Raw genomic sequence first — 15561 nt, forward strand, 5'->3', positions numbered from 1 at the left:
AAAACGCTAATATCTAACTTCTACTCTAGTTTGCATCAGTGACGAATTTAATATGTCTAATTTATTTGAATATGGTTTAAAACCTAATAGAAAACTAGCTTTGACGGACAAACCTGTGGATGTTTTTACGTACTGTACTCCAAACAGGTGGACTTCCTTCACATTGCGATATGGCATTTTTAAAGTTGCTTAAATATAAAAAAACCAAATAACACTAACAAGGCTCAACGATCCATTATTTCCCTGACTACAGTCAGAAAACATTAGACTTCTATAACGCAAAACCTCACAAACGGTTCCTTGGGAACATTGCAAGAACTTAACCAGGATTTTCCCCTAATGCGGGAATAAGATAGAAAGTGGGAAGATTACCCAAGCTTATCCATCCTGTATTTAGCCTACATATATACTCGCCTTCAGCTCGCTGGGGGCTACGACCCCAGGTCCCCTTTTGGGTGTTTGCCAAATTCTGAGATAAGCGGAGTTCGGTGACAGGTAAAATCAGAGAATTAGATTAGAGGTCTGGGAATTTTAATTAGACCTATTTATTGAATTTTCCAGTTTTAATCAAAGTTTTGACTTTAAGGGCATTTTTGGCTTAACCGTTAGAGATACGACAAAAATAGACTGGACTAGACCTTTCTTGTTGGAAACTTAATTTTATCTTTCGAGTCTGACCTCGGATTTGTGCCACAACTTCCGGTTTAGGCAGTACAGAGCTTGGGAGAAAATACTGCACTGGTCAGCAGGAGTTGTGTTTTGGCTACTAGGTACCAATAGCAATCTAGCGCGCTAAGCTGTCTAAAACATTTAGTGGGGTAAGGGTGAAATGAAAATACAAAATTAATTGTTATGTTTAAAGATTTTACTTAGTACTATTAAATATTAGCACACTATTCCATTCAAACATATACATACTAGTTCAAAGATAAGAAAATATTTAGGGTAAAACATGATCTTTCGTGAAAAGTATTACAGCATTTACAATGATACAAAAACTTTAAAGGACTTCTCGGTATTATGGAACTAGAACAGTAAAATTTATAATGCCACTTTACTATAAGATATCTACATGAATTGTACTTGATACAATAATAGTAATAAATCGTCCATTTAAATACACAAAAAGCTTAGCAGCTAAATAAATATACAGAAAGATTTACCTTGATGATAATAATTATGTTACAGATTTTTACATACCTGTATACATCCTACAAATATCCAAAGATATAGCTTAAGTATGTAAAAACACAAATATTCAACAGCTAAATTTTATTATACATTTAAATAACTCAAAACCATATGTTTACATTTTCTTTTGAATTTGGACAACCTGATGTTAAAAATACAAATATGTATACTATTACTCACAAAATAGTTTTAAACAGTTATATACAATTTGTTTAAATGAGCAATAATATATCTGTAACACTTTATTAAACCTAATTAAAAGAAACATGTTTTCCCACTTATCAGTTCACTAAAGATTGGAAGACATGATCTCATACAAATCTTTGGTGTGGCATAGTACATAAATCCAATTATGAAGAACTTACATGCTATGTTGTTTTTATAACAATAAAATGTCCAGATATAAAGTTATATAAACACTAAAACTTTACAGAGTAAAAGAAAATCTAAAATTTATAAACAATTAATTGTCAAGGATATACTTACGCATAACTATAAGACCTTGCCGATTGAGGTTAATTAAATCTGGTCGTCTAGCTCTTCCAGAGAAAAATCTGCAAAAAGTCAATACATATCATTAAACAGACAGCTAGTAAAAGTATTTCATACTAGATATTTAATGAAAATAGAGAATTCACAGTATAAAAAAACAATATTAATAGTTGATTACAATATAAAATTAAGAATTCTATTTTCGGCGCTTCATCAAAATGCAGTAATTAATACTTGCAAAGTTAAATTAATCATTAAATTTAAATACTTACCGTTCAAACAGATGCATAAGGCACTTCTGGCGTGGAGATGAGGTCACGTACAGTGGGCTGATGTCGGCTACCCTTACATACTCTTCTGGAACAAACAAAATTTATATAAAATTACGTATCATGGCATACAGTACCATTGAAATATGGCGTTATAACTTCAAAATGGTTAACGATCAATAAAGTTGTGCAAAATAGTCTTAATTAGGCAGATTAAAAATAATGATCCTAACATTTATGACCATCACATCACCAAGACTTCATGTATAATATACTAAATTTACTGAAATCAACGAAAAAAATCTTGTATATAAAATATACAGCGCGGCAAGAAAGTAAGAACAAGTTTATTCAATTATATATTTAAGTATGTAAGTAAACTCAAGAACCATTTCTTGTACTGAATTTGGGGGGGGGGGAGGGGAATTTACATATTTCTTTTTGAGGTTGAGATTACTTGCTGTTTAACCTACCGTTACAATATCAAATAACTATCAAACTATAATGAACTATTAAATTGTCGCTTGAATATATTTTCTAAGAACACTCACAAATTCACCTCCTGTATATAGTTTTTAATAAAAATTGTAAGTAAAGAGTATAAATATAGAATTCTTGTTCTGACTAAAACAATACAGAAAATAAAGCAATAACATGACTAACCATTTTCCAAGCTACAGATGTGGCCATTGTACTGCTCCAAGAGTTTGAAATGGCTCGGACCGTATTTTTCCTCCAGCTTTGGTATCGGCGGCAGGGTCAGCAGGATTATACTTCTTACAATTTCCTGCAGTGTTTTGATGAGTGCAGAGAGTTCCCTACACGTTGTCGAAATATCTGCATTCTGAAATCATTGTTCAAATGTTATGATACAGTGTTATGTAAACCAACACGTACTAAACAACAAATAAAACACAAACACATTATGAAATCTACGAGTGCATTGTGTAACAAAAAATGTGTCAAAAACTTATTGCGTGAAATCAGTGGAAAGTACTGATAAGTAGTTTTTTTTTCAATTCGTTTATTAAAAAACAGGCTTAGGTACATTCCTATGCAGCCTCACTGGTTTAATTAACCTTCAGCCATACTATTTATGTAAATTATATTGTTTAATATATCTTTATTAGTATTTATTTATTTATTATTAGTGGGATAAACAAATATGTTTGTAAAATCTAATCTGTTTGTGTTGGTTAGTTTTCAGAATGATCGATCGAGGATTCTAATAATGGAGATTTAGGGGTATCAGGTGGTCCTCCCGCCAGGGGTCCATCAGGCATTCCTAATCCGAAATATGGACCACGGATATACAGCCCAACACCAGGAATACATATATGTTTTATGTGCTGGTTGATGCTCTATTTGATTACATGTGTTTCTTAATATTAACTAGAAAGTTGTCTATTTCTTTATATATTTCTATGTCTTCAAGTTTCAACAATTTTATTCAATTTACCGTCTGAGTAGGTGTGATTAAGTTTTAAGTGATTAAGTAGTGAGTTACGTTAAGAGTTAATATAAAGCTAATAACATTGGCCAAGGCTGGTTGTTAACTTCAAAATTATGCTTTAGACTAACTCTTATAATTTGGTTATAAAAGATTTTGAACACTGAGGGTGTTTTCCTTAGCTATTTACTACATAGAAAATTATAGTGGCCATGACAGTTCAAATTTTGAAATATAATATAATCATAAATTTACGCTAAATTGAGTTTACATTGTGCACATGATAACAGCAACTACAATAATCATATACGACCAATAGCATCGTATTAGAACCAATTGGTATTTAACACATATTATAAGTACAATTTTAAAACACACCAAAGAGTATAGGTACCTAATATCACTATAAAATTATGTAACAGCTGCGTTTATTAAATAATTCGAATGTGTATTCTTTTGCTTTTATATCATGAATAAATGTCTTTTACAAAAATTTTATGTTACTAACTAATGATATTAAATTAAATAACCATACGTTGTTAAATATTACCTGCAAAACGTGATTCGTCCCAATCATAATGATGATTTTGTCCGATATCGGATAAAACTTCTCCTTCACTCTCTTATGGAGGTCGGATACAGTTTGACCGCTGACGCAGAGTCCTATCCGGCCGGATGCTGTAACAAATAAATATGTACATATAGTCATAAGAGAAAATCTAAACAATACGCCATTTAAAAACAAACAAGCTAAATTATACAATGAAGAATGTTAAAAAAAAACTGCAAACTTATCCAACTATGTAGACATTACTAATTTACACCGTTTAGTACATTAGATTTACATTCAAACATGTAAATAAAATTAAAAACTTACAATTTGGTGTAGGCATCCTCCGAAGTCCCAACAGCTGTTCACCGAACCTGCAGAACTGGCTTGTCTCCAATCAGCTGATGGTCTACCAGTCCTGGTTGTTGCCTGGAAATGTCACAATTTTTATTAAAATTTAATGGACGGATTCTGTATTGTACTTGGCATTTCTAACAGACACGTGCGAATGGGACGTAATCCAATCTGTAAAGTTTCTGAAGTCTATGCTATATTCTTATTAAAAAAATAAGATACGTATTTAGATCTTTCTAAATAAATAAACACAGTGAAAAATTACTCTTTCTATTTTTAGTAAAATAACTATTGCATACTGGAAATTTTTAACACATAGTAGTAAGATAACTTAAAAAAGTACTCATTGTTTACGGAAAAATTAGTTATCAATATTTTTTAGAAGAAAATCTTATATATTCACTTCAAAAACATAAATTAATTAGAAAAACATCCGATTCTGATCTCGGATGTATGCAACAACTTCTGGTTTATGCGGTACAGAGCTTGGGAGAAAATACTGCACTGGTCAGCTAGTGGAAATTGTAATAATAAGGTTTAACCGCTATCAACCCCAGAAACAAAATTTTGACTTATAAAACACAAAATATATGCACTTAACCATCGAGGATATGGCAGAATGTAACTTGACCTTTCTTGTAGATCACGTCGTTTCCAAAATATACTTATAAGCCTCTTTTGACCTCCGACCAATGGTTTCGCCGCTATCGGGCTCAGAATCTATATTCTCATATGAAATTTACAACAAAATTTCACATAATCACGTTTTGCGGCCAAACCGATGGAGATAGAACAAAATGTCACTAGACCTTTTTTATAGTTCACTTCATTCCTGAATAACGATTTTTCGTCAGATCCGAGCAAGCTAGCGCGTGTTTTGTGAATTTTTTGAGGGGTTTAAAAGTAAAAATGTCCAGGTTTCAGAAGTTTCTACCACGAAAGATTTACCATGATGATAATTATGTAACAGATTTTTACATACCTGTATACATCCTACAAACATCCAAAGATATAGCACAACTCTGTAAAAATACTAATATTCAACGGCTAAATTTTATTATAGATTTAAAATCAAAACCATATGTTTACATTTTCTTTTTAATTTGGATAACCTAATGTTAAAAATCCAAATATGTATAATATTACTTACAAAATAATTTTAAACAGTTATATACAATTTGTTTTAATGAGCAATAATATATATGTAACACTTTATTAAACCTAATTAAAAGAAACATGTTTCCCCACTTATCAGTTTACTAAAGATTGGAAGACATGATCTCATACAAATCTTTGGTGTAGCATAGTAAAAAATCCAATTATGAAGAACTTATATGCTATGTTGTTTTTATAACAATAAAATGTCCAGATATAAAGTTATATAAACACTAAAATTTTACAGACTAAAAGAAAATCTAAAATTTATAAACAATTAATTGTCAAGGATATACTTACGCATAACTATAAGACCTTGCAGATTGAGGTTAATTAAATCTGGTCGTCTAGCTCTTCCAAAGAAAAATCTGCAAAAAGTCAATACGTAAAATTAAACAGACAGTTAGTAAAAGTATTTGATGCTAGATATTTAATGAAAATAGAGAATTTACAGTATAAAAAAACAATATTAATAGTTGATTACAATGTCAAATTAAGAATTCTATTTTCGGCGCTTCAAAAAAATGCAGTAATTAATATTTGCAAAGTTAAATTAATCATTAAATTTAAATACTTACCGTTCAAACAGATGCATAAGGCACTTCTGGCGTGGAGATGAGGTCACGTACAGTGGGCTGATGTCGGCTACCCTTACATACTCTTCTGGAACAAACAAAATTTATATAAAATTACGTATCATGGCATACAGTACCATTGAAATATGGCGTTATAACTTCAAAATGGTTAACGATCAATAAAGTTGTGCAAAATAGTCTTAATTAGGCAGATTAAAAATAATGATCCTAACATTTATGACCATCACATCACCAAGACTTCATGTATAATATACTAAATTTACTGAAATCAACGAAAAAAATCTTGTATATAAAATATACAGCGCGGCAAGAAAGTAAGAACAAGTTTATTCAATTATATATTTAAGTATGTAAGTAAACTCAAGAACCATTTCTTGTACTGAATTTGGGGGGGGGGAGGGGAATTTACATATTTCTTTTTGAGGTTGAGATTACTTGCTGTTTAACCTACCGTTACAATATCAAATAACTATCAAACTATAATGAACTATTAAATTGTCGCTTGAATATATTTTCTAAGAACACTCACAAATTCACCTCCTGTATATAGTTTTTAATAAAAATTGTAAGTAAAGAGTATAAATATAGAATTCTTGTTCTGACTAAAACAATACAGAAAATAAAGCAATAACATGACTAACCATTTTCCAAGCTACAGATGTGGCCATTGTACTGCTCCAAGAGTTTGAAATGGCTCGGACCGTATTTTTCCTCCAGCTTTGGTATCGGCGGCAGGGTCAGCAGGATTATACTTCTTACAATTTCCTGCAGTGTTTTGATGAGTGCAGAGAGTTCCCTACACGTTGTCGAAATATCTGCATTCTGAAATCATTGTTCAAATGTTATGATACAGTGTTATGTAAACCAACACGTACTAAACAACAAATAAAACACAAACACATTATGAAATCTACGAGTGCATTGTGTAACAAAAAATGTGTCAAAAACTTATTGCGTGAAATCAGTGGAAAGTACTGATAAGTAGTTTTTTTTCAATTCGTTTATTAAAAAACAGGCTTAGGTACATTCCTATGCAGCCTCACTGGTTTAATTAACCTTCAGCCATACTATTTATGTAAATTATATTGTTTAATATATCTTTATTAGTATTTATTTATTTATTATTAGTGGGATAAACAAATATGTTTGTAAAATCTAATCTGTTTGTGTTGGTTAGTTTTCAGAATGATCGATCGAGGATTCTAATAATGGAGATTTAGGGGTATCAGGTGGTCCTCCCGCCAGGGGTCCATCAGGCATTCCTAATCCGAAATATGGACCACGGATATACAGCCCAACACCAGGAATACATATATGTTTTATGTGCTGGTTGATGCTCTATTTGATTACATGTGTTTCTTAATATTAACTAGAAAGTTGTCTATTTCTTTATATATTTCTATGTCTTCAAGTTTCAACAATTTTATTCAATTTACCGTCTGAGTAGGTGTGATTAAGTTTTAAGTGATTAAGTAGTGAGTTACGTTAAGAGTTAATATAAAGCTAATAACATTGGCCAAGGCTGGTTGTTAACTTCAAAATTATGCTTTAGACTAACTCTTATAATTTGGTTATAAAAGATTTTGAACACTGAGGGTGTTTTCCTTAGCTATTTACTACATAGAAAATTATAGTGGCCATGACAGTTCAAATTTTGAAATATAATATAATCATAAATTTACGCTAAATTGAGTTTACATTGTGCACATGATAACAGCAACTACAATAATCATATACGACCAATAGCATCGTATTAGAACCAATTGGTATTTAACACATATTATAAGTACAATTTTAAAACACACCAAAGAGTATAGGTACCTAATATCACTATAAAATTATGTAACAGCTGCGTTTATTAAATAATTCGAATGTGTATTCGTTCAAATTTTATGATACAGCTTTATGTAAACCAACACGTACTAAAAAAAAAAAAAAAAAAAAAAAAAAAAAAAAACACTAACTCATTTTTAAAATTATAATTACAGCGGGTAACAAAAAATGTGTAAACTTGTGAAACCTGACGATATACTGTTATGAGATTAGTCGCAGTAGTAATAAATATCATATAACTTAATATAATATCACTCTAAGAGTATTTAACCAGCTACGGTATCTAAATATTTTTGTATTGTATTGTTTTGCTTTTCTTTAATGAATATTCTTTAGTTAATAACTAATGATATGAAATAAGTAACCATACAGTGCTAAATCTTACCTTCAAAAAGTCATTCGCCCCAATCATAAGGATGAGTTTCTCCGAAACCGGATAAAACTTTTATTTTACTCTCTTATGAAGGTCGGATATACCTGTAGTCTGACCACTGACTCTTATGTAAAACATAAAAATACATGTGCATTTTAGTAATATAAGACAGTCTAAATAATACATTTAAAATAATCAACTAAATTAGACAGTGATGACTTATAATTGAATTGCGATTTAAACCAACTATGTAATTTTAGTGACTTTTACTTCACAGTACATGAGATTATATTCAAACATGTAGTTGAAATTAAACCTTCGTTTATTATTGCATTAATATTCAATTGCAAAATCAGTTAAAACAACTAAACTCCATAAAACATTAAATAAGCTAATACACCCAACAAATTGGTGTTAATATCTACATTTGAATGTCGTATGGTACCTATATATACATCCTTATTTATCCAGTGTATTTTGAAATGTTAACAAAACTATTAGGTACGATAGCTCTTATTTTCATTGCAATTAGCCTTATAGTTATTTTCAAGAATTATTTCCTTAATTTTTCATATACTTACTTTCATTACTTTATATACCACAAAGTTCAGAAGATTTATATTTAAACATGTGAGTAAAATTAAAACTTACAATTTGGTGGAAGCACCAGCCGAAGGCACAACATCTGTTCATCGAACCTACAGGCTGTCCTCTATCAGCTGATGGTCTAAGAGTGCTGGTTCTTACACTATAAGATCGGCAGAACGTAGGGCGGAGAAGAGCGAGCAGTGGGGGACACTCCCAAATGCATTAGCCAGGTCAAGCCAGGCAATGCAAAGCTCCCCCCCATGCCTACGTGCCTCATCGAGGAGTTCCTGTATCAGGAAATTGTGCTCCAGGCAGCCCTCCGCGGGGGTAAACCCTTTCTGGGCTCCTGATAGGAGCCCATTGGCGGAGGCCCACCCAGAGAGGCGATCGGCCAGTTGTCCGATGACGCAGACGAACTGGACACACTTCCACTCTGAAAACCACATTATTAATCTTTAATTCAATTATTGTTAACATTACAAAAAATGCTTGTTCGAGATTACAAGTCTGCAATTATCATCCAGCAGCATTAGAGATTAAACAATAAATTACTAAACGGGTAAATACCGGTAATAATAAATTTAAACAATAACTTTAACATATTTTACACTATTACTGTTTAAATATAAACTATATTAAGCTCACCAAATATTTCTAATCATTGTGTGCGAACTTCGACTACTCACTTCTTTTGACTAAGTGTATAGTAATTTAAAATATGTTAATAGGGATTACATTTTATTTATGGTTGAATTAAAAAATATGTCGGAAGATACTAATAAGTCATCGCAAACACAATTTCAATATACTCGTATACAATTATTTCATATTTATATACTTACAAGTAAATCCTTATAATAAATTAAGCATATTTCGATGTAACCTTGCTTGCGGAACATGGCCCTCCACAGCGAGGTCGAAATACTATAAGAATTAATTTCATAAACAATGTTTCAACACGGTACGAATACGGAATATATAGATGTTAGATGCAGATAGTTCATGTATACCATGATTTTTCGTTATGGTAGCCTACTAATAGCATTATACCATAGAATAAAGTATTATCCTAGAATAAGGAACTCCTTGTTTCATGTGAAAAATACCGTAAATGTATATCACTTGTGACCAAAATGATGGTAAAGTAATTTAATTATTTTTTAATTGAAATGATACAATATTTTGGAATTTCTATTTAATATCAGGACTTACATATTCACAAGGCCGCATATAAGACATTTAGTATGATGAGGAGTTTCAAGTATTAGTTAGTGATTTTATTGTAATAATTGTTCCATCAGAATAATTTGTCAAGAACATACTATGACATATTAACTACAATATCATTAACTACAATTACAACTTTTACTACTCCGTAACTGAAAAAAACGAACGGTTTTATAACAAATCTTTATGTTATGAAGATTAAATTACAATAACCCCGAGATATATAAAATAAATAGCAAGAAGCGCAACATATATAATTATTAAATCCGTTGCGAATATCGTAGAACAGTGAACTAAAAGGGTTCTTTAAAACATCAATAACACATGCACACAATAACTATATATATGTATATGTATATATATATATATATATATATATATATATATAAACCCGTATGGAGGTATGGAGTTAAATTTTCGAGTTTTGAAATATAATAGTGTGACATTTTTCAAAAGATAGTTGTACCACAAATACATTGATAGAAACTTAATTAACTATGTTTTATTATTTTTAGAAGGATGCCAAACTAGTTTGACATGTATAACAAATGAGTCTTTACGTATAATATAACAAAGAACAGTTGTAAAGACAAAACAAATATTTTCGTTTTGACAGTTACACAAAATGTATTGTTATTTTAATAATCTGTTATTATATTTACATATGTTTCATGGCAAGCAATACATGTTGTTTTTTTTTAAATAATATTTATAACATTTAAAATTAATTTTAAAATTAAAACTTTGAAATTACATGACTTACACTAGATCGTAAGTTAAAATATGATTAAAAGTCCATCAATAACCATTCAAACGTAGCGTATGTATTACTATGCATATTTATTCGAATGTAATTTGAAATAAGTAATCGGTCTCATAATTAGAACTTACTAATAATTTATCCAGAAGTGCTGACGATATACAGATGGAACTGCAACTCAGTCTTGTTCATTGTTAAAAATATGTACAAAACTATAAATGTCCTTACCCCTTACAGTAACAACACGATATTTAAATGAAAGTAGAACTATCTAACAAGGAACAATAACACATCTACTAACCACTCCGCACATCTGCTGAAGGATTACTGGGTTTTGCTGCCGCTGGTTGGTACCTAGAGTACCGTAAAGAGAAAGGTACAGTAGCTCTTGTATCACTTTGCGGTGAGGTAACTAACTAATTCACAAGACTTGCAGGAAAGAAATGGGCTTTTAACTTAAACCTCTGATGTATAAACACTGAAATATGTATTTTATATATGCCTACATCCCTTTGAAAAATAACATACGGTCCCATCATATTAGACCTACATCGTAAATGCTTTCACTAAGAAGATTATTGACTTCGATTTAGAAAATTTAGTTCAACTGTAGTTAAAACAAAGACATTTACTAAAAAGAATACGAGAGAAAATTATACTTATTTATAGTTCACAGTGTTAGTTATAGTTAACCTCTAGGAAAGTTTTCCATTCCAAAGGAATTTGTATTCATATAAAATCTTGAGACTAGACATGATTTATTATAGTTATGTTAAGAGAAGAGGTATAAAGTAATGTATATTGTTAAAAAATATAAAATTGAAATATTTTTTTTTGAGGTAATAAAGCATGAAAAATCACAAGAGTACATTCTTTAAGGAATATTGAGAATCAGACAACAAATACTGAATATAAGAATATTATATACGCGTGGTCTTTATAGATAAGGCGAATATATTTGTAGGATGTAATTTATATTAAATCTTTTATGGTGAATGTTTAGTTTTTATTCCTTGAATTCAATAATGAATTAAAAGGAAAATTGTATTTATTAAATTGTATATATTAGAATAACCGGCCCCAATTCTTTTAGTTCAAGTATAACCATTACGGAAAGGTATACCATTATGGTTTGTTGGCACGACAGTTTTAGCAGTTTTTTAATATTAGTTGCTAACATTAAGTTTACTCATATAATATACTAAGAATGTATTTTAATGAGTATTAACATTTTATTATTTTACAATTTTATTACCATGGAAAATCAATATACCGTTTTTAATCAATTTGGTTTTATTATTCCATATTAAAATAATATTGTGAGATAAAATAGGATTTATTGTCATTAATTTAGAAGAGAGGAGGTACGACGCGATATAATCTTTTTAATACAAAAATATATTAAGTAAATAAGTTAAATTTTAATAAAAGTTACTAGTAATTACTTTACCCACATATAGGCGAAGAATATAATTTTTTGGCGAGTTTAATTACAAATTGCATGTTTTAAAAAGAAACAAAGATTTAATAATTCTATTTAAGAGGAAAAAATAATTAACACAAAATATTAAGTGACTTTAATAGTTTGTTTTTAATACAATAACTTGATAATAGAATTTAGTCATTGATTAAATCTCCATGTTTAATAACACTGAATTCATGTCACTCAATTTAATTGCTAAAATGTTTATTTATGAATAATTTATACATACTGGTTCTGCTAAGTTATACAACTTGTCAGCAGAGTCTAGTACACAATGTAAAAAGTTATCAATCTAAATAAATTTGTATGTGTTTAAATTATTTTGTTATTATTTTATTTATTGCCTCTATTTAAAGTATATGGCACTGGATGGGCTTAAAATAAAATTAAAATAGTGGCTAGTAAAGATAACAACAGCAACCAAAAAAAAAAGATTGACATTTCGTCAACAATATAACTAACAATAAAAATAAATCTACGCAAAGCAATAACAAGAACAACAACAGTGAGGACATAACAGAAACATTACAATAAATTAAATAAATATTAATAGAAATAGAGTACAAATATACGAACATTTCTATAAATTTTACCAATAGTAATAAAAATATGTTTACTTCCTTTTTAGATAAGACTGTATCATTGTCATCCGCTATCTTGGCAAACAGACCCAATACTTTGTCCCTGCAGTAATTATTACTTGATTGTGCATTGGTTGTTAGTGAAAGTGTGTTAACCCTTCTTATCAGCAGTTGTTTCAAAAGGCATTTTTATAATACGTACTGTTAGTTCCCGTCCTGTCCCCGTCACGTGCTCATCGTCCATGTCCACCAACATGTCAGTAGTACGTAGTGTATAGTTCTGGGCAAATAAAGTGTTTATGCGGGAGTTTGTCAAGTGCAGTGTTTCGTGGGTTAAAGTGAAAAGTATTGTGACTGGTATTGTAGTGTATGGGATGAGTCTTTAGCTAAATTATTCTCTTATATTACACATTTTTAGCTTTCAGCACTTTCTTGATCCATAGCTTATAAAATATTTTATATTTAAATCGTAAATGGTTTATAGAGGTAGCATCAATATAATTAGGAATATTATTATACAGGTACGGCACGATGTAATTCGGTGGACGCTCTCCATAAAATGTATTCGATCTAGGCACTTCAAAGGTCTCCTTACTCCTTGTGTTTACTTTTTTGAGAATAGTGCGTCTAAGATTGTTTCTTTTTACATTTGTTATTATTGTGGTATATGTATATACCAATTGGAGAGAGTGTTTTGCTTCTTTTTTCTTAGGCCTGCCTACTGTACATTTCGGTTTTATTTTTTCTTAGTAATATCTATCTTTAAACACCATTTTGTACGTTTTTTCTTTAATTTTATTTAAATGTGTCTTAGCAGCTGTTTCCTAGACATTTACACCGTACCTAATAACGGACTCAACCAAAGCCTTATATATTGTATATTTAATTTTCTGTCTATTGCGTTGCCTATTCTATACATTGATATTAAAACAAGTTGTCAGTTTATTTTGTGATTCATTAATGTGGTCTTTCCAAATTAACTTATTGTCTACCAAAACTCCTAAATACTTACATTTTTCTGTTAATTTAATAGTCTCACACATACACTCTATTCCTTCCAAATTCTTATTCATATGTAAACAGTCACATGTGTGATATTTAATTTGTGGAATTCTATTACTTTTAAATGTTGTATGTGAAAGTGCATCATTACTGTTTTTTGCCAATTAATAACGAGTCCTTTATCATGGGCCCACTTTGTTACTTTATTCACTGATTGAAGGGATTTCTGCGCTAAGTTCTGTTTCTTGTACCCTGACGCTAGGACTATATCATCGGCATATGTCCAAATCTTACATTCTTTTACAATCTCAAACATTTCATTTATATGAACTATGAACATTAGCGGACAAGGTGGCTACCTTGTGGTATCCCGTAGGTCATATCTTTTAATTCAATGTTACATCCATCTACTTTTATTCTGAATTTTCTGTTTTTTAATATGACTCAAACCATCTTTTATTCCTGTTTTATTTAATGCATCAACCAATTCTGAATGATCAATTGTATCAAAAGCCTTAGACAAATTGATAAAAAGTGCTAGCATATGACGACGAGTACCTAATATATAGTTTGTAAAATTCGTAAATTCTTTTAAGGCATACTCTGTGCTCTCCTTTTTTTGAAAAGCAAATTGATGTTCGTTTATTTCGCTATTTTCGGTAAGGTATTTATATAAATGGTAGCCACATATTTCTCTATTAATTTTTCAAGTGCTGGGAGTAGTGCTATTGGGTGGTAATTCTGGGTGGTACAATCATATTGTTCACTCTATTTTTGAATTTAGTATACGCTTTTCTATATTGTTTGTTATTTGGATTTGACTTCCATATTTAAAATAGCCTATCACGTTCTTTAACCATATAAAGTAGGTCATAGTCCATCCACTCTTTTATTATTTTATGTTTATTTACTTACGGATAAAATATTTTCTGGTATGCTTGGTTTCTGTTCGCATTATATACTTTATTGAATATGTCAAGCAATTTTTCAAACCCCTCATTGACATCTTCTGTACCTATTGCACTCCAACCGGTGGTTGTCAAACTGTACCTTAACTTCCTTTCGTTATACAGGTCCCTTTTTTTACTAGTTTTATGGTTGTTTTAATATGATTTGTTATTTAAATTTAACTGACAAACTATGGGATAATTGTCCGATATTTTTGTTTTTATTAATCCAGTATTATAGTTCTCAAATAATGTTCTCATAAATATATGGTCTATACATGATTTTACAACTACTCCTACTCTGACTCCTCCCTGGTATGACTTTGACTACTCCCATGTTCCCCTGCTTAGTCCCAAGCAGCTAGAATTGTTTCATACTCCTTAACGCGTTGATCTTTCTTATCAGTTAAATCGATATTAACATCTCCTTTCAGCACACATATTGTAGAATTGCTCAACTTCTTAAGTTCTGAATATATTTCTTAAAGAAAATGTTTTATTGACAATTTGCTTGAAGAACTAGGTGGTCTGTAGATGGCTTTTAGGCATATCTTGTCTTTGAATCCTGCAACTAAAATTTCACCTAATATGCATTCGTATGATTCTGTATTGGTGTTTAGTGCTGTTAGTAGTATTATGTTTGATTAATAAGCTTATGATCCTCCTCTTGCTTTGGTTTTCCTTAACTTATAAGTTTTTTCGTAGTTTGG

At 30.3% G+C, this 15561-nt stretch overlaps 1 protein-coding gene across 3 annotated transcripts; it reads right to left on the reverse strand.

Moving 5' to 3' along the window:
- Window positions 1-853: 853 nt before the first annotated feature.
- Window positions 854-8898, reverse strand: LOC124357757. 3 transcript variants are annotated; one of them, XM_046809794.1, is made up of 6 exons: window positions 8276-8898; window positions 4280-4381; window positions 3953-4080; window positions 2616-2796; window positions 1956-2040; window positions 854-1745 (listed from the first exon to the last, which is right to left on the reverse strand). In XM_046809794.1, the coding sequence occupies exons 2-6, from the start codon at window positions 4293-4295 to the stop codon at window positions 1655-1657; spliced, it is 501 nt and encodes a 166-aa protein (XP_046665750.1). In that variant the 5' UTR covers window positions 4296-4381; window positions 8276-8898; the 3' UTR covers window positions 854-1654. The 3 variants fall into 3 exon arrangements, with proteins under 3 accessions (XP_046665750.1, XP_046665751.1, XP_046665749.1); XM_046809795.1 differs by lacking the exon at window positions 8276-8898 and adding an exon at window positions 5762-5829 and having other exon boundaries at window positions 1956-2037; XM_046809793.1 differs by lacking the exon at window positions 8276-8898 and adding an exon at window positions 5762-5829.
- Window positions 8899-15561: the final 6663 nt, after the last annotated feature.

The sequence above is a fragment of the Homalodisca vitripennis genome, chromosome 3 (genome assembly GCF_021130785.1).
Source record: "Homalodisca vitripennis isolate AUS2020 chromosome 3, UT_GWSS_2.1, whole genome shotgun sequence".
Classification (NCBI taxonomy): domain Eukaryota; kingdom Metazoa; phylum Arthropoda; class Insecta; order Hemiptera; family Cicadellidae; genus Homalodisca; species Homalodisca vitripennis.

What these genes read in the sequence shown, in the direction of transcription:
- LOC124357757 (XM_046809794.1), bottom strand. An exon ending in GGACGAATCACGTTTTGCAG is followed by an intron (nt 2,797 to 3,952) that starts GTAATATTTAAC and finishes CAATGATTTCAG; the next exon opens with AATGCAGATATTTCGACAAC. An exon ending in CATCTGTAGCTTGGAAAATG is followed by an intron (nt 2,041 to 2,615) that starts GTTAGTCATGTT and finishes TGTTTGTTCCAG; the next exon opens with AAGAGTATGTAAGGGTAGCC.